Source organism: Pygoscelis adeliae, unplaced genomic scaffold (genome assembly GCF_000699105.1).
Source record: "Pygoscelis adeliae isolate BGI_AS28 unplaced genomic scaffold, ASM69910v1 Scaffold22, whole genome shotgun sequence".
Classification (NCBI taxonomy): domain Eukaryota; kingdom Metazoa; phylum Chordata; class Aves; order Sphenisciformes; family Spheniscidae; genus Pygoscelis; species Pygoscelis adeliae.
Genome location: NW_008824350.1, coordinates 3,638,560 through 3,658,044, shown reverse-complemented (window position 1 = coordinate 3,658,044; position 19,485 = coordinate 3,638,560). Strand labels below are relative to the sequence as shown.

The 19,485-nt window shown below is 38.6% G+C and overlaps 1 protein-coding gene across 1 annotated transcript in view; it reads left to right on the top strand.

The window, feature by feature from the left end:
* CHP1 (calcineurin-like EF-hand protein 1) overlaps nucleotides 1-17,178 on the top strand; it is a 20,007-nt gene extending 2,829 nt beyond the window's left edge. The window contains exons 3-8 of the mRNA XM_009319263.1: nucleotides 3,330-3,402; nucleotides 10,900-10,980; nucleotides 12,265-12,392; nucleotides 13,277-13,338; nucleotides 14,407-14,529; nucleotides 15,848-17,178. Of these exons, the coding sequence (XP_009317538.1) occupies nucleotides 3,330-3,402; nucleotides 10,900-10,980; nucleotides 12,265-12,392; nucleotides 13,277-13,338; nucleotides 14,407-14,529; nucleotides 15,848-15,901 (521 nt within the window). The 3' untranslated portion in view covers nucleotides 15,902-17,178. The remainder of the gene's footprint in view (nucleotides 1-3,329; nucleotides 3,403-10,899; nucleotides 10,981-12,264; nucleotides 12,393-13,276; nucleotides 13,339-14,406; nucleotides 14,530-15,847) is intronic.
* Nucleotides 17,179-19,485: the final 2,307 nt, after the last annotated feature.

Here is a 19,485-nt window from a genome sequence, read left to right as displayed (position 1 = left end):
CCCCCCCCCACCCCAGCCTGTAACCACAGTCTAGGAATGTGATTTCTCCTCTGCCTTTTATACTTCTCTAGGTAGATGGAAAATTCCACCAAGCTCTTAGCACTGTTATACACTTCATATAGGTGCAAATATTTATGCAAGGTACAAGGTGGGGAAAAAAAAACCAGGATGCTGGTTTATCTGGAACAAAGTTCACAGGGAGAATGCTAAATTAGTATTACTGACTAGCATATCCTGTGGTTTGTTAGAAACTTGATGCTGATGATACTTTACCTGCTGAAGAGTTTGAGAAAGGGACTTTGTAGACATGAAACAATTTGGCAGTACTACATGTCCATCTTGAACTGATGTTCTGGTAGGTGCTCCTAAGGATTCTTTTTCTGGCCTCCTTCCTGTGAAACATGACTTCTTCAGTTCATCTGGGATAAGTAATGAAGCACTGAACAGAACACAACCAATTCGATTGAGTTCAACTACGGAATTATACAACCTTTCTCTTGTTCAATTTTCTGTAGCACAAAACTGAATAGCTAATGACGCTAACATGAGTGATAAATCGTATGTTAATGTTCTTTAGCTGAACAGATTAAAAAGATATCTTTTAGGGGACTTGAAGCGTAGTCTTTCAAAAGCCATACAATGACACTTAATCTCTTGAATGAAATCTAAGTTTGGATTAAAGTTCTGTATTAATTTTTTTATATTGTGGTGAAAAAGACTTCCTGGCATAATAAGTTTAGAAACATCTGCAAAGGTAATGTTTCCAAGAACTGCGGAATAACGTGTCCACTAAAACTTGGTGACAGAAAATCTCCATCAGGTTCTCAGTAACATGTGCTAAGCCTGAAGTTGACAGTCCTAAATCTTACATGATGTTGTACGGAAATTGTTTGCTTTGCATATAAGCATTTTGAAATTTGAGTTTGAAAAAACCTTCAAGTAGCCCTAATTGCTTTTGTATTTCAGTAACAACTATAAGAAACAGATGAGAGGTCCAAGATGTTGCTTGTCTGTGTTCTGTTGCAAGCTTTTGGAAAGCCATTGGAACGTAACAGTGTACAAGGTTCACACCCTTTGTTCCCATGCTTTGAAGCAGTCTACCTAAGGATTAATAATAAACTAATGCTCATATCAGAGCTTAGGAGAAAAAATATTTCATTGGTAACAGGTGATGGATTTTCTGATAGATACTTACATATTTTCTAAGTATATAAATATCATTTATTTATATGAGTTTATGCTAACGTTTTAGACAAGAGTTTCAGAATGTCTAATTACAAAAAACTTTCTCATGATTTAACAGAAGTAAAATAGAGGGTACAGCTCCTATTCTAGAGGTCCTGACTTAAATTTTTAGAAGGACCTTAGTGGGATAGCAGTATAGATAAAATCGTGTTTCAGCTAGCTTTAAGATTTAACCTTTGATTTTAAGAAGCAGTCATAAATTGCAGATCTTGTTTCTGGTTCTCCTATGGTCAGCAGGGAATGTCAAAATCTTTATTTTGCATGAGAAGGCTCTGAAAAGTGTCTAGTGATGCAGCTTTTGTGAGGGATGAGGTCTAAAAAGGAGATGATGAAGGAATACAGTGGTGGACCTGAATCATCTTCCTTTCTTATATACTAGCCAAAAGCGTATCATAGCTATGATGTTAACAAAAACACCTCTTCTCCTGTCAATAGTTACATACCATTTATCACATACTAGCTGTTACGGAGGTGTTCCAAAAATGGAGTTGCTGACATTAGTTTGGAAATGGTAGCTGAGTAGAATTCTCATCACCCACTTTCTTTCCAGGGAGGAGTGGGAGTACAGGGCTTCTTATCAGAGATGTAACTCTAGGCTATTCTTTTTTCATCATCAGTTGTTGTTATTGCATATCATATCTAAAACACTAAATCAGAAATGCAGAAATTCGAAGTCTTTAAAATACTGGTGCCTGCTTTCTGTGTGTGTGTTGCTTAACTTGAAATTGAGCAAGCTGCCCAGACTGTAGAGAAGTTGCCTTAGGTGGAACTGAGCAAATTGCCCAACCCTATGCAAAGAATGAAAGTTGCCGAGGAGACAAGGAAAAAGAAAAAAAAAAAGCAGTTGCTGGCAGGTCATGCTAAAGGAGGGAACAGCTGAACCTAAACAAATAGCCTGGAGAAAGAACAAACCTGAAAAAAAAAAATTTTGCCTCCAGTCAGACAACTGCTGTGCAACCTGTTCCCAAATAAGCTTTAGCAAGTAACAAAAGCATTGTACATGTGCTGGTGAAGGCTTTTAAAACAATTGAATCTGAAAATGACACTAAGTCCGAGTTTAACATTGTAGAAAATCACACCTTTACTGAGTAAACATTAAAATTCAATTCAGTCTTATTTCATGTATTTATTAACTTCATCTGAAGAGGCTCTGAAAAACCAAGATCTTCTGTAGGGCATTCTTTCAGTGTTAAAGGAATTGCTATTCTAGATAGGTTTAACCTGCTCCCATCATGGACTATTCTAAAGATCTAGATGTCTAGTGTCTTGGGTGGTCTAATATCTTGGTAATGTTGGCACTATGATGCTAAACTTAATACTGGCTTTGGAATTTCTTTTTCAAATTGCAGATTTAAAAAGTCTGCACTAACTTTCTGCCTGCTTTGTGTCCCAACTCCCTCCCAAACTTCTTTAGAAATAGGCTTTTTAATTTTTAACTCCACGTGCTAGAAGCCTGGAAATTACTTTAGTGAACCCCAAAATGAACAAACTGTTTAGATTCAGGCAGTCCTGTAAAGGAAGAAGAATGATCAGGTGTAAAGTCTCTCTGATAACTTTCCAGATGCAGAGAAACCGAGTACATTTTCCATCTTTAGATGGAAAAAGACAACAGAAGTAGACATAAGCAAAAGAGAAGAAAAGATACTACAGCAGAGGTCTGCAGTGTCATGAATGATGTAGAGGTCATCAGTGAAGGCTGTGTCCAGGTTATTTCTAGCCATAAAGGAATTAAGGGAAATACAGTGGAACTGTGAATCAAATGATTTTTCTTTTTAATTGCCATTTACTGAATCAGATAACCAAAGAATGTTAGAGACTAAAAATATAAATGGGTAGAAGGCAGAGTTAGACAAATTTTTGAAGAGTGGGCTTATTTGTTGATTCTTGAATATTAAGATGCAATTTACGGCTCACAAAGTCCCTAAACTGCTGATTGCTATGTGCTTGCAATGTAACTTGTTTTGTGTGATCTTTTTTTTGAACACAGCTTCTGGCAATGGAGTAGTTCAGTGTAATGAGGTCTGTTCCTATGAGGAATCATTGACATGCTAATTTGTGTTTCTTCTTTCTTTTTTTTTCTTCAGTCTCCCACAGTCAAATCACCCGCTTGTACAGTCGCTTCACCAGCCTAGACAAAGGAGAAAATGGCACTCTTAGGTGGGTATCGTCACTAATTCAGCTGTCCTTGCATTGACACATATCTGTAATGTGGTGTCTTGCTGTTGCAGGATGCCTGCATGTTTTCCTCATATGGTGAATCAGTGAGGGTACTATAACAGTTTCTTTCATACCTACTGTCTACATGGACATTCAAGTTTGTTCTCTCTTATCAAAGGTCAGGAGAAATCCAATTGTTGAACTGAGGTGCTCTGAATACCAGTTGTCTTTACTCTGTAGTGCTGAAGGTTTGTAGCAGTTAATACAAGAAAGGTCAGATTTGGTATTCAAGGTCTTACAACAAATGTTCAGAAATGTTAAATCACGTTTTTAGATTGTTATTTCTTACCTTTCTTTATATGTGGCTTCTAATAATTGTTACAGGAATGGTTCCACTATGTCTTCTTCATCCTGGCTTTCATAACAGAAAGATCACTTACATTTTTGGAAGCATGGGCTCTTAACTGTTTCTGATACCCAGTGTCTTTTAACACTGCTTTGATCTGCAAGCCCTTTACTATTCTTAACTTTGCACCTCTTGTTGAACACCCATGTCTATTAGTATGCTCAGAAATAAAAAGGAGCTGGAACCGAGTCACTGTGACTAAACAAATAACATTTTATTCTTTATAGTAGTAGTGCAGGATATTCCAAGACCTTTAAGTGTTTGTCTTCTGTCTACAATTTGAAAACTACAGAATTGAACCAGTTTCTTAAAACTTAAATCAATTAAATAAAGATGAGGCTTAAACTTCATCTGCAAAACATTTTTTGCTTTGATGGACTGAGTCTGCTGGAAAGAGTATTCTCAACTGAAAGGTAAACTGTAGTGGGATGATTGCCTGTTAAAATACGTCTCTGCCTGCTGTCTTTGTTCTGTAGCCTTCCTCACTCTGGTTATTATATTGCACATTGCTATTGGTTTACTCTTTATTTACTGAACTAATTATGAATTCTGATTGTATTAAATTGCTTATTATTCTTCTCTTTTGATGTTGCCTACAGATTACATTAATATTATGGAAACATATGACAAATAGGAGCTGTCCATGATTGCACCAGGGGTGCAATTTTGCAACCAACATAGTTTACTGCAACTGAAAGTCTGTTGCTTTTCTGTGTTGATGCTGGTACTCAATGCTCATCTTTGGAAACTAACCCTCAGCTTTGAAAACTTGCCAAGCAAAACAACAAAAAAGGCATCTGATCAGTTTTCAGGTGGATTTTGTTTCCCATTCACCATATAGCTGCATATGCCAGAACCAGTGCACAGGGAAGCTGGAGAGAATGCAGGAGAGAGTAAGAAGGGGAAAGGGACCTTGTTGTAGCATAGTATACAGGGTCTGGCTGGGATGGAGTTAATCTTTTTCATGGCAACTCTATCCCAGTCAAACCCAGTAAACATAGATTCAGGGATCACCTGGGGTTTTGTATACGATCTTGCAAAATGTGATTGTAGCATGCACTATAAACCTATAAAAGCTAGACCTACTTATAAACCAACCTTACTGTAAAGCTAGAATCACTGCTTAGAAGACGAAGGTGACAAGTTGTAAGATAGGCTGTCTTTGACAGTACTGCCAGCTTACTGCAGTTTCCTTTTCTGAGGAAAATGTGCAGTTCCTTCTGGTGCCACAAATTGCTGACTTCTCAGTTAACATTTAAGTAATTGGTTGTGGAGCTGTACTGTAAACAGGACTACTGAGTGATTATTTCTGGTTAAAAATACTCTCCCTCACGTTTTGGTTTGTGTAGATATTCTTAAGCTAACTGACTCCAGTGAATTGGACTGTGGCTATACTGTGAATATCTGGACTTGCGTAGCTGAAGGGATGGCAAAGTGGATTGTGGGTGTGGAAACAATTGGCTTGGGATGGGCAGGAACTTTTTAAGCCCACTCTGTCACCGAAGCCAATGTATCATATAAATTGTAGCATTGGCTAATTGGCAATTGTGACATACAGATCAGCTGATGATATTGTAGGTAAGGTTAATACTACTTATGTCTCAAAATTAAGTTACTTGAAAGAAAAACACTAACAGCCTCTTTAAACTTTGCATGTGGGTTTAGTCTTCACTGGTGAATAAAGGTGATGGCTGCCAGACTAGCACAATTTGAACGTAGCACACACTCTTCCTCAACTCCTCCCTCCAACTTTAAATTCACCTGTTGAGTCCATAAAGTTTGTATAAACTTCAAAGTGATTGTACTCAGTTTATGTAAGAGGAATAATTAATTAAATATGCTATGAATGTCTGTTGCACAGTGCTTAGTTTCATAGTGTTACCTATCAGGAGGAGTTTGACTTTCGTTGTTGATAATCATGTGGTACTTGGGAAAGGAAGTGAAGTTCATTTGGAAAATCCCAGCAACTGTGCAAACTGTGATCCATTAACTTGCAGTCTTGGCCTGTTCTCACCCTAAATCCAAAACACAGCACTGTACCAGCTACTAGGAAGGAAATTAACTCTATCCTGCCGAAACCAGGACAGCCTCTAAGCATAGCCTGCTCCCAAACATGGCTGACAAAGTGGCATTCAAATTTTGAAACCTGTCCTGGCACCCACAATATGTGGAAACCATTAAGTTTAAGTAATGGAAAACTACTTCCTGAAAAAAAGAATGAGGGGAGAGTAAGAACTACAGCTCGGAAGGTCATAAATGTTGGTTTCTGAAATACTGGTCAAAGAGAACTTGCTACTTTGAGACAAGCGAGATTAAGTTATCACTTGCTTACTACCGCCAAGCAATTTAGAAGGCATGTCTTCTGTTTGTTTCCTGTGAGCAAGAATGATTGTTTCCATAAGGATGAGCTATACCTTTGACCTACAAATCAGACATGACAGAAATCACTCGTGACTATGGTCAGGAAAAGAAGCGTTAGGCAGTTCTTTATGACATGAAATAAATCTTTAAATGTGTACCACCCTTCTGAAGAAGGGGAAAAGCTGTGTTGTCCTTCTTATCTATGTATTAAAAATGGGCAAGGTAAAGAGCATTTTGTACAGAAGATCTGGTAGATGATGATTAATCCTGGTGGTTAGAGAAGACAGGTAGTTCATTCTGGAACTATAATCAAAAGCTGAAATCTTTCCTAGTCAGATGTTTCTATCCAGCCTATGTGCAGTTTCAAGGCACTTTCTTTTTAGAGTTACGTAAATAAGATGTAAGAGAAAGGTATTGATGAAGCCAAAACTTCATATGCCTTGTTTTGGCTCCTCCCCCCCCCCCCCCCCCCCCCCATCCTCTAAATGACTACAGTCATGGTTACTGATTAACTCTTAAATTCTTTTTTCCTTAGTTTCACTTTTCCTAAACAAAATGAGGAAGCTCCCTCAGACCTGCACCACCTGAATGAAACCAGGTTGTAAAAGTCAGGACAAAACTGTTCCTTTGAAAATTCTTTTGTCATCTTTGATTTCAATATTGTGACGTGCTGAGTTGCCAAAATAAAAGGTTGATACCCTTGGATGTCCATAGCTACATCTAAATTGTGAAACCTGAAGCATACTTGTTCTGCCTATATCCTAACTATAGGTCAGGAGGAAACCAGTGTGCATGTTTTCTTCTTTACATTCCAATTTCCAAGATGAGGAAATTGAAGCACATGATCAGGATAAGTATGTGCTTGCTTCACTGAGTCTCCTTGTTGGGCTGGCACTGAAGTGTACCCACACAAGAATACACCTGCTCCAAAATTTATCTACTAGTAAGTAGCTCTAGACAGACATGTATAGAGCCATAAAAAAGGAGATACTTGTCTAAACTGCTATTTTTGCATTTAACTTTTGCATGGAGCCTCCCACTTACGGTATTTTCTTCTGCACTGGGGAAATGACAGGTTAAGCACCTCAGAAGTATTTTTCACTGTACAACAATTGGTATAGCCTGGTGAGTGTGGCAGAAGGAAGGGGACGGCAAGTATTCCGAAAGCTGATACATGAGGAGAATAGACACACTGAGCTGTTTATGCATATCTCATGCTTATGAAAGCTGTTCACAAGGTGGTGTCTCCTGGAGTACTTCAGAAAGCCTCTGATCCTGAGAGAAGGATAATGAGAGCTAGCCAGGCCATCTGTTAAATCTTTGTCAGTGAATTGAATCATCTCAGTCTGGAAAGATTTCAAAGTAAAACATAAAAGCTAGCTTTCTGAACATGGAATTCTTTACCTTTGCTTAAGAAAATGCAAAGGATTTTTAGCTTTATCAAAACCAGGCAAGACAGGCAGGATATGGGTTTGGATCAGAGAATGATAGGGTAGTAGAATAGTCTATACTTCCATCCTCGACCATGCTTTATTCACACTGCCTCCCCCCCCGCCCCGTTGTTCATCTAATTATTACCTTTACTTTTAGCATACTTCTTGGCCTAATGTTTATAAACCGATTACTCCTCCTCAGAGAGGAGATGGCTGACACGGCTGTGGAAGGGGGGGATATCCTTCCTTTCCCTATCATTTCTCCAGGCTCCCAGCACCTCTATGTCAGCCGTGGTGCTGTTAGATTTTTTTTAGAAGTTTTTTGAACTGCTTCAAGTTGCTAACTCAACAGAACCATAATTGGGAGGATGGAGAGGAGGAAGGTGGGGAGCTTTTTGGGGGGTTAGTGGGATACATTGGACCACCAAAAGGTCTGATGAGTGACAAAGCTAACATTTGCAAGGGAAGGGAGCAATGAAACCTCTTCAGTAGTAACCTGTTAAATCTGTTTGACCATCTTGCATGGTGGACCTTACTTCTTTTAATTATTTGCCTTTTTCAAGTAATTTCTTGTTGCCTATATCCTCTGGACATTTTTCCTCTACCGCTTCTGTTTCACATATGGTTTGTTTTCTCTCCATTGTTTTACTTTCCCTCAGCTCTAGATAGCCCTACCCTCCTCATTCCTGTTGAGGGAACAGTACTCTCTGATACTATCTAGAAGTAAAAGAAGGATGAACAACCAGAAATAATGGAAGGCAAAAAGGGTCTAGTAGGTTTCTTGCAGCCTTTAGGGTAAGGTAGAGCCACCTTTACGGTAGGGATCTGCTATGTGCCTTGAAGGGTATACTCATGCTTAGAAGTACCTGTCTTACTTAGAATCTACAAATTCCTTGCTGCAAAGTATGTCTAAGTGTGAATGCACTGGCATATATGTTAAATGGTTGGCCTGCACATTACGTTTAAGCAAGGATTTAATAGAAGCCAGGTTCCTGGAAAGGTATGTTAGCTGAGCCTTGTTGCTATGGCACATGAACACAGTAGTAGAGGGCATGAAATTTCCTGTAAGCTCCAGCCTCAGCCAGGTGAAGCTGATCCCTAATGACTGCAGGAAGCCTTAGTTTATAAAGTGGAGAATAACTTACATCATGCATTCATTTACTTTTATGGCTGTTAAAGCTATTTCAATTATAACACTCAATCAGTAATGTGCTCTTAATAAGCAAAAATGGTCTACAGCAATCCTGATAATGACAGGACAAATAGATTTGAAACCTGGGGAGTTATTTGTGGTTAATTGTTAATCTCCTGTTAGAAAGCGGAACAACTGGAGGCTGAAATGCTGAGTGTAAATTGAGGCTCAATACTAAGAAAGTGATATGCAAATAAAAAATTTTGAAGCATTAGGATTTTGCTCTAAATGGAAGAGAGGGCAGTTGCTGCTTTTAGCTTGTAAATGTTAGCATTGATACTGACATCCTGTTGTTAAAATTTTGTTACTAGCACATAGGTTTTCCACATCACTGCATCTCCTGCCTAAACCACTAATGCATACTTCGCCCTTCAGCTGTAGCTTAAAAGGCAGCAGTCCTGAAGGGTCTGGTAACAAGTTGATCATGTTATACGGATGTTAACTTTGCCTATTAAAAATAATTCCGACCTGGTCAGTGCAGAAGTTTGGTGGGATAGCTTAAAAATATGGTCAGGTCGCTCTATTAGAAGGTCAAACAGTTTAACCATGTTGTGACAGATATATTATAATTGGGGACTCTTAACAGTGCTGTGGTGTGACTGGGTGCAAGAAATGCTTTAGAATGCATTTAAAACTAGAATGTCTTGCTTCTGTGCCTTTCCCAGGCTAGACTAGTAATAAGGTTAGCCGATTCCTTTTTTCCCCTGTCTTTAAGGTCATGGTATTATAAAAGTGTACTCAAAATCTGTTTGTGTTTACTTTGCCATTTTTTTGGCGTAATGACATCATGAATCAAACCTTGTTGCTGATTCATTTAGTGAGCATAGGTTTCAAAAGTAGCAAACATTTAGTAATCAAGTTTGAGACTTAGACCCAAACTTCAAAAACAGCAGGACTGCATTTGACTTGAAGGGAATTTCCAATATTTCTGGAGACTGGGCAGGAAATGTCAAGTTATGCATCCAGACAGAATAGATTTTTTTTTACAGCCTTTCCTTATTGCTGTTACCGTTGCAATTTAAAACCTAAATGATTATGGAGTACATCTTGTACTAACTGATAAATTGCTGTGCTCTGTTCTAGTGGGGAAAAAAAACCCAAATCCCAAAAAACCCCAGAACAAAGTTGTTGATGAAAGTAATCACTAAGACACACTTGGTGTGTCTGCCTTGATCACACCAAGATTATCCCACTTTCCTGTCAGTGACATTCTATTAGGTTGAAAGAAAAGAAAAATTATTAGTACAACTCTAATAATAGAATGAACCCTATGTTCATGTCATACTGATCTAAAACATGTTTACATCAGTACAGCTCGTGACGTCTTCCAGATCAGAAAAAGCTATAACAATGTTGGCATAGCTATGCTTAAATTTTACTGTGGACATATAATCATGAGCAGAAAGGAGAATGGCTGGGAAGAGCAATGAGTATTTGCAGTGTACTGGTGAAGTTACATCTGGTATACAGGCCCCTGCCAAAGTCTAAATTTACTACTTTAAAATAGGGGCGCTGCTTGGTTGAAGCTAAAATAATCTGAAATTTGGCATTTATAATAAGATGCAAAGTTGTTGCATTAAACAAAAAAAAAATCTATTAGAATATGCAGATCACCTGTGGTATGTTTGGAGGGGTATGGTATTGTCCCAGAATCTGGAACGGGCTAGTCTGGAAAAATCATGCCAACTCAAATGATTCAGTACCAAAATAATTATTAAAAAGAAAAAGTTCATTTTCATTTTGAAGCCATATTTTCCTTTAAAGCCATTTCAGAAGCTTTCCTTTCCTTAAATTGCAAACTAGTTGGCATCATTACAGGAAGATTTCTAGCACAAACAATGTTGGCATCTGAGAAGTCCTGTTAACATGATAAATGGACACTGCTAGTTTGTAATGTAATACAGGCTTGGCATTGTCTTTTGCTTTGCTTTGTGCCATTAGTCATAGAGAAAACATGATTTAAAGAGTTACATTTTTAAAAACCACCAAGTGTCTTGCTGCAGAAATAGAACCCAATGGATGTTTTACTGTGAATTCTTTTTAAGCAACTTTTTCTCCTCTGACTTCAACTTTATGCAGACTTCTTGTGTTCTTGCTATACTTAGCCGTGAAGACTTCCAGCGGATTCCAGAGCTTGCCATCAATCCACTGGGAGACAGAATTATCAATGCCTTCTTTCCAGAAGGGTGAGTTCCAAAGGACTGAATTTGTGAGCAGGCACAAAATTTGTAGTTTTTAATTAAAGTACAGAATTTGAATTTACTAAAATTGAACAGTTCAAATTTGTCATGAAGTGTGTGCAGGTACATTGTTTCCTCAGCATGTTTTCATTCTGTAATGAGAAATACTTCACAACCTTACGATAGTTTCGTGTGCTTTATTCATTGACAAACTCAGGCATCATGTCACAGTTTTCCACTCTTCTTGCTATGCTGAACACTTCTAAAGAAAGTCAAGGGCGTGTATGGACTTTGGTTCTTAAAGCAAACTTGTAGCAATACTGTTTTATGCTAAGTAGTATTGCAATTAACTAATTCAGTCTTGTTTTTCACCTTTTAGCCGCTAAGTGTACCCTTCTTATTAGATCAGCTTTTTTTGTTTGTTTGTTTTTAGTTTTTGGTCACATTTAAGACATAGCTTATGGCACTTCTAACATAAATCCAAAGAGATGATCAAATTGGCAGTAGTGTCTCTCTTCATTATCTCTCTCTAGATTGTTCTATGGAATCTGCTGCTGTTCTTGAACACATTTGTCATTACTGATTGATGAAGATCGGATTGTCTAATCAAGTCATAGTATCAGCTAATACCAGGCAGGGTTTCCTGAATAGAAAGCAGAAGTCCTGGAAAGTACTTACATAGCTGGTTCCCACAGAAACTCTAGAGAAGAGAGCTAGTTGTCAGGGAGCAATGAGCGATGGCTGCCTCACAAGCAGAAGGCAAGTGTGACAGCAAAGCTGGCAGGGGCGATGTACTTGTTGACAAAGGGCACAGCACCTGAGCAAGAAAAGCAGAGCAGGTCCAGTGACTGTTGTCACGTCAGCCAACAGTCCAATGGTTGCCAGACAAGTTGACAGTGGTGAAGCAAGTCTCAGGTCAATCCAGGGAATCAGGGCCCAGATCAGCAAGATACGTTGCCAGACGCAGGCATAGCTGCAGGATAGCTCAGGCAAGGGCAAAGGGTGAGCGCTTGAGCTTAAATAGAGCTTGCAGGCAAGGGGAGGAGAGCCCTCAACAAGACTTCTTGCAGCTTCTTTTTTTACACATCATACTTCACAACAGCGTGATCCCAGGTTGCAACTGCACTGTATCAGAGCTGGGTTTGAGCATAGGCAGCCAAATCCTGGGGAGGAGGTGGGAGTGGAAGAGTCTGCATGGTGTTAATGCTTTAGACATTCATACTCTTCTTTACTGAAATAAAGAACTTGTATAAGCTATGCTAAAACTGACCTGCTGAAATGCTTGCGCAGAGAGGACCAGGTGAATTTCCGTGGATTCATGAGGACACTAGCCCACTTCCGACCCATAGAAGATAACGAAAAAAGCAAAGACCAGAATGGACCAGAACCACTGAACAGCCGAAGTAACAAGCTCCACTGTAAGAAGTGTGAATGTTCCTATAGAAGCAATTATTCTTCTTTTTTTGTTTTTTCTAGGAAGGGAGTGAAGGGCCTTGGGGTCTTCTGTACAGTTGTTCCCTGTGGAACGGTATCAACTAATATCTGATTTTTTTTTTTTTTAAATTAACTTGCAAGCTTACCTGTTCAGAATGTCAACAATTGACCCATTCTAGTATTGGAATTTGGTGGAATTGGTTGAGTCTTGAGTAACGTATATGGTTTTCCAAACATCTCATAACAGAAGTGTTTCAAAATGGTTTGCATCCAAAATTATTTCAGATTTAGAAGCCACATCCCGTACATAAATGGGCTTTTCTGCTTCTTTATCCAGTCTTCCATATAACATAGTGCTTTTTTCTCACCTTTAGCTGAGTACTTTCTTAAGTATTTGGACGTCTGCCCACAGTATGAGCAGAATGCTCTTGCTCACTAATCAAAGTTGGCAACGGTCCTCAGAGCACCTAAAACTTCTGTCATATCTGATCCAGAATATAGTCAAAGAGAATGATTGGTAATGTAAAAATGGTTGGCTCTGAAGTTAAAGGATTGAATGTATCTTAGTGGTAATTATACTTCCATGACTCGGGGCTTTGAAAAAATACCTCTGCAAGCAGAGTGCTTCTGAAAGTACTCATATTGAGTATTTAAGTAAGATTTTTCACTTCTTGGCAATAATGTTATTCCTGTATGCGGTAATAACACTTTATGGAACTGAACATGAATTTTATGGTGAATTAAAATTCTAAGCTAATTCTCAAAATGATTTATGAATACCTACTATTATTTTTCTTAGATAAATGTATTGTTATGAAGAAAAATAATGGCACTTGAATTAAGCTGCTCATTCTTTTCTTCCCTGTAGTTGCTTTTCGGTTATATGATCTAGATAAAGATGACAAGATTTCCAGGGATGAGCTTCTTCAGGTAAATAGCACAGGGCTGCTTTGAATGACTCCATCGTGACCTTCTCTGTGACTTCACGCCCATTTAGAATGAAGAGGGGAGTTACAACAGTCTTCTCAAAAGAACTCCTGAAGGAATTTAGTGGCTAACTGCTTATCTCTGGTTTAAAGCTTTAGATATAGTATGAGACTTTAATCTCATTTGGTAGCCCAGGCTGTTCTGTCAGACTGGGAATGCTAGATTCAAATTTAAACCAGAGCGTTAGGCTAAGCAGATCCTATTGGAAATGATACCTAAATATCCGACAAATACACTAAGCCCCTTAAGAACTACCTTCTCTAACTTTCAAAGGTGCTTCTAACAGGACTTCACAAGGACAATCCTTGAGGTGGATTAGGTTGTTTGCCTGATCCTCTGTGCATCCTCTCAATAGAATAAAACTTCTTGAAATTGCAGCAAAGGTAATCAAAGTTCATCAGTCCTGCATATATGTATATATGAAACTAGGCTTGAGCTAGGAGTAATTACATACTACTAATCCTGGGAAGTAGACATGGCAGTTTGTGGTTCCTGATGTAGGACAATGATTTGCTTTTGACTGAAACTGCCCTCTTCTATCTGCACAGAAAATGCTTTACTGACTGTAGAGAGTAGTGGCAGTTACCGTTTGACTATATACTTACAAGATTCCTGTAGGCAACTATCTCAAACAGCAGATATTCAATCAAATGTTGGTATGTTTTGTGGGGAAAAAATAGACAAAAGCATTGGAACAAAATGTACTCATTCCTAGTTCCGAAAGCTTTCTCACACTTCTACCTCTTCCTGCTGTCTAGTGAAAAAGCAGGATTCTTTGTCAAAGGTGGCTACAAAAGGAAGCTGACTTTCCTGAAAGCCTTGATGTACAAAGGACAAATAGAAGTCTGTCTAGAAATGACTTCCATGGAAATTCTCCAGGGTTGTTCTTGTATGGTGTTATTTTGACAGTATACACGAGAAAAACAGCACTAAGAATACTTCTGTTCCTATATCAATAATGTTTTTTTTTGTTGTTTAAAAAAAAAATCTGGGGACTTCTGTATGTTACAGGTATTACGGATGATGGTTGGTGTAAACATTTCAGATGAGCAGCTGGGCAGCATTGCTGACAGGACAATCCAGGAAGCTGATCAGGATGGGGATAGTGCCATCTCCTTTGCAGAGTTTGTAAAGGTTCGTAAACTACATTTTTAACGACGAAATGAAACTGCTCAGTAACGGGCAAGTCATTCAGACTTAAATGCAAATGGAAACAGAGAGGAAGTCGTTCAAATAGGCCTGCCTGCCCGCATTTGGGTAAAGCAAGCCTTCTGCTAGCTCTTTTTCTTCCCTTCTTTATCAGGACTTTTTTTTTATACTGTCAGGATACTAATAATTAGTCTATATGTTTCTTCATACTCTCACATAAGCTACAGCCCTGAATATACTGCGGAATTTTCACTTTTTTCTTTCGCAACCACTTCTTTGTATACAAGTAGCCTGACTAGTACAGTTAGAATAGAGTAGTTGTTCTGCTATAATTGTGCTGATCAGTTTTCACTTGTAGATTTTATCCATCAGCAACACAACTAATATCGGTATTCAAGTTCCTAGCTCTAGTCCTTTGAATTACATCTTTTTTTAGTCAGAAATAGGGAATAGTAAGGAGCCATGATATAGTCAGTGGAGAAAGTTGTCCTATAGCAGAACAATTTCAACTACCTAATGGGATGGTATTGACAAGAGGAACCAGACTCATCTTGGAGGTGGACAAAGACAGGACAAGAGGCAACAGAAACAAGTTGCAACATGGGAAATTCTGGTTAGCTGTAAGGAAAACTTTTTACCAAGACGATGATCATAGGTGCTGAAGATGTAGAACCTCCTTCCTTGGAGATATTTAAAACTTAACTGGACAAGACCCTGATCTAGCTGGCCCTGCTTTAAGCAGGAGTTGAGGGAGTTGAACTAAAAGACCTCCGGAGGTCTCTTCAGACTTAAATTACTCTGATCTTGGAACACTGAAGTCTACTGCGTGAAACAGCCCGCAGCAGACAAATGTCTTTCTACCTCAGTGTTAATAGCAATTCAGTGAATGAAGTCACTACCCCAGTTTTACAATGATTTGCGTTAGTAATGCTGTGGTTTTGATTTTAGCTCTTCAGCAACTGCTCATGCACCTTCCTCTACTCCATTCTCCCTTCTGTTTCCTGGCCATGCATTCCCACACAATCTAATTTTGGGAATCCAGGCCTTTCTGGGCTGTTGGCAGACTGAAACTGCATTAGTTACATTTTGGTTGGCAGCCTTCTTCCAGCTTTATGGCTGAAGTTTCTTTCCTTGGAAGGACCTTAGTCTAGAATGAAAAATAGCAGTCTCTAGATGAAAGACTGGCATGCCAAATTGAAGACATCCCATGTTCCTGCCCATTTCCTCTACACTAGAGTAAGAAACCTTGTAGGAGAGAATTATGTACAGTAACTTAAGTAGCTGTTTCTGAATTTTATTGCAGGTTTTGGAGAAGGTGGATGTAGAGCAGAAAATGAGCATTCGATTTCTTCACTGATGGATGGAGAACCTTTCTACCCCTACTATATAATGAATAGAACTTCACTTTCTCCTTAGCACCTTCCCCCAGAGCATTGCTACTGGTGCATATACAATACATCTCCAACCCCTCCCTGATTTGTTCTACTAATGTGAACATTCCCTGTGCATCAGGAACAAAGGGAAATGGCTGCCATGCAACTTGGAAAGGAGCTTTTTTTTTTTAATCTTTCCCTTCCATTTTTTTACCCTTTCTCCCTTGTCTCCTTCTGCACTACTGTTTCAGCAAAAATGTCTTTCCTTATGTACTGCTGTTTAATCTACAAACTGATTCTTCTGAGCTCTGAATCTGAGAATGCGAAAATGGGAACGTGCCACAGAAGCACCCTCTGAAACACTTTGGAGACAAGCATCTACTGAAATAATAGGTGCAGTGATAATGATTCACTTTTGCTTCCAGTAGCACCACCACACTACAGCTGCCTTTCCCCCCCCCCATTTGGCTCTTTACCTGCAGATTTGTTTCTTCCCTGCTTCCAAATCTGCCTTTTACTTGAGGACTTCAATTTCTATGGCTTCATTGTACAACTAGCACTGAATGCATGATGATAACCTACAGTACTTTAAAGTACTGTGAATAGATTTTATTCTTTGTGGGATGAATTTGCAGGGACAATAGGAGAATCTGTGGTGGAGACAGGCTGTGGTGTCCTCAAAAGGAACAGGAATTCTGCACTAAGTCACTTAAATTGTTCCAGTAGCAGATGCAGAAACTTGTTTCTTTCCTTTGAGTAGCTTAAAGAATTGACAGCCAGTGGACCATGAAGTGCCCTCTCCAGGTTGCTTTGCTCTAGGATCCCTCCACTCATCAAGGTGGTTTTGTCTCTGAAAAGTGTAAACTTGTTTACCAGTGTACATAATGCAAGAAAACCAGTCATGCCAAAATCTGGATTTGTAGTTCTGTCACTGCTCCCTGGTGATAGTGTCATGAAACGTAGTACTGATTTCGCCCCCCTCCCCCATCATAGTGGCCTGGATAATCAGTAATTATTTACATTTTCCAGTATGGAAGTCCTGGTCTGTTAGATTTGTGTTGAGGGTGGTAGCTGTATTTATGAAAGCTCTGGCATAAGAATATAATTTGGGGAAGTACATATTATCCCAAGTACTTCAGAATATATTTCTACACAAATCTCTTCACAAGTGTAAGATGATTAATACCATTACTATAATGCTGATAAATTCAAGAGATCAAAATTACTGAGGGTTCAATAGTAACATAACTTTCTGTGGCTAGATTGGCAAATGATCTCATCTAGTTCAGCTGGAGCATCCTGTAGTCTGGGAGGTCCTTCCAATAAAACCAAAAAACCCTGGGAGCTTCTTCATTGAAGAGTCAGTGTTATAACTGCTTCTCTATGTCACGTGTTAACATTTCTATAAATACTTACCAGTCTCAAACTACCCTCAAATGTGCATTTTCTTTTGTCTCAGTTCCCTTAATCATCACTTGTGTTAAAGAGTAACATGCAAGTCTCTGAAGGATTTTTGATTTGTTTTAAATTAAGGAACTGCAAAGTGAAATGTTGCACTTTATTGTTTTGCAGAGTGCAGCACAATTCCAGAAAGAAATGTAAATTAAAACCCTCTACTCTGTATGAAAAAGAAACATAATAGTTTTATGACCATGTCATGTAAAATAGGAATGTAACAATATTAACAGATTGAAAAGTAAAAAAGTGTTTGTATGCTTTGTGATCTGCTTAAAAGTAGGTGTTGCTCTCTTCTGGCTATATAGTTGTAACATACAGTTGTGCCTTACTGTCCCAGTGAGACTGGATATTGTATTTATCAATCCATAAATAAACCCTCCACTGTATTAAAAAAAACAACCAACAAACAAACCCAAAACTATTCCTGTATGGTAATTGACTGGTAATCCTTTAATGACTGGAAAAGTTAAATACCAGTAGAATGGTGCTAGCCGGCCTTCCAGATCAATTTTTTTATAACTGAGCTTGTTTTCAGAGTATTAATAATCCTTCATTTTGCTGGTAGAGTGGAAGAAACTAGTGCAAAACATGAGCTCCAGAAGAGGCCATGCACTCATAATACTGCACTATGGATCCCATAACAGCATGAGCTTTACGGCTCTCCACAGTTCCAAACTAGGCTTTTTTTGTCCCTCCCCATAGTGTTGTAGTGTTGTTCTAATTAAAGGGTATATAATACCAATGCTAGTTTGTGATGTCTGTCCTTATAAGCCCCCACCTTAGAAATCAGGTATTTATGCTAATGTGCTTTAAGGTGAACGCAAAAAGATGCACAGCAAAAAACCCACAACCAAAACAAAACCCAGCCAACCTTCCTGCAATAAACAAAACCCCCAACTATCAGAATCTATCTTTGCTGTTAGCTGTATAAATCCCACGGAAGCCACTGAGTATCTTAGTGTTCTGAAATCTACATATTTAACATGTAACTTAAAAGGTGGTAGACAGTAAGAGGAGTTTTACAGAGCTGAGAAATTTGTTAAATTTAAAATTGTTCAGAGCTAAGCTGTACAGATACAAGCAGATCTCCACAAAAGTAGTATTTTTAGCATACCTGATTGCTTGTAGAAATTAAATCTGAAGTCTTCTTGAGAACAAAGGTCAACTGTGAAGGTTAAAGTCTGGAAGAAGGATAAGATTATCAGCTCAAAGGCAGAACTACTTAGTATTTCATCTTTGTCTTTTGTCATCTTTTCATCTTAGTATTTCATCTTTGTCTTGAAAAAGCAGTATACGGGGTAGGTATTTAAGTACAGGTTAACCATTTTCCAGTGTACTGGCAAACAGGAAGTCAAGTCTGTTTTCAAATCTGCAGACTCAAGTTTGTTATATCGAGACTCTCTGGATGGTTGGCTCCATGCAGCCAATTAGTTTTCATTAATTGTTAGAGTATTTTGAAGACTACAGAAAGCGGAAATAGGTTTGATAGCTGGTCAATACTGAAAGGTGGCAAATGAGTTGACTTAAATAGCTGTAGGCCCATTAGCTTGGCATCAAGTCTGGGCAAAAGAAAAGAATCTGGATACAGGATTTGACTCATGAGGAGCAGAAGTAAAAATGTTTCCATAACTTTACAATGGAAAATTACTTGAAAGGTCTGAGTTCAGTTCTTTGAAACTGCAACTTTGGTTGTAAATAGTGTGTGGATAGAATATTTAAGTTGGCAGAAGCGTTTCATTTAAGCTGACAAATCTGCATTAAAACACTACATAGTAGAAAAGCGTGCATTAAATGGATTAAGATTTCAACTGAAATGGCATGTAGTAGTTGTCTGTGATGAATCACGGCTAAATGGGGGTGTTTCCAAATAGTGTGTGGATAGAATATTTAAGTTGGCAGAAGCGTTTCATTTAAGCTGACAAATCTGCATTAAAACACTACATAGTAGCAAAGCGTGCATTAAATGGATTAAGATTTCAACTGAAATGGCATGTAGTAGTTGTCTGTGATGAATCACGGCTAAATGGGGGTGTTTCCCGAGAGTTTTCTGAATGGGTAAGTACTCCTCTTCACACTATTCAATACACTCACCCGTCAGCTTGAAGTTGGA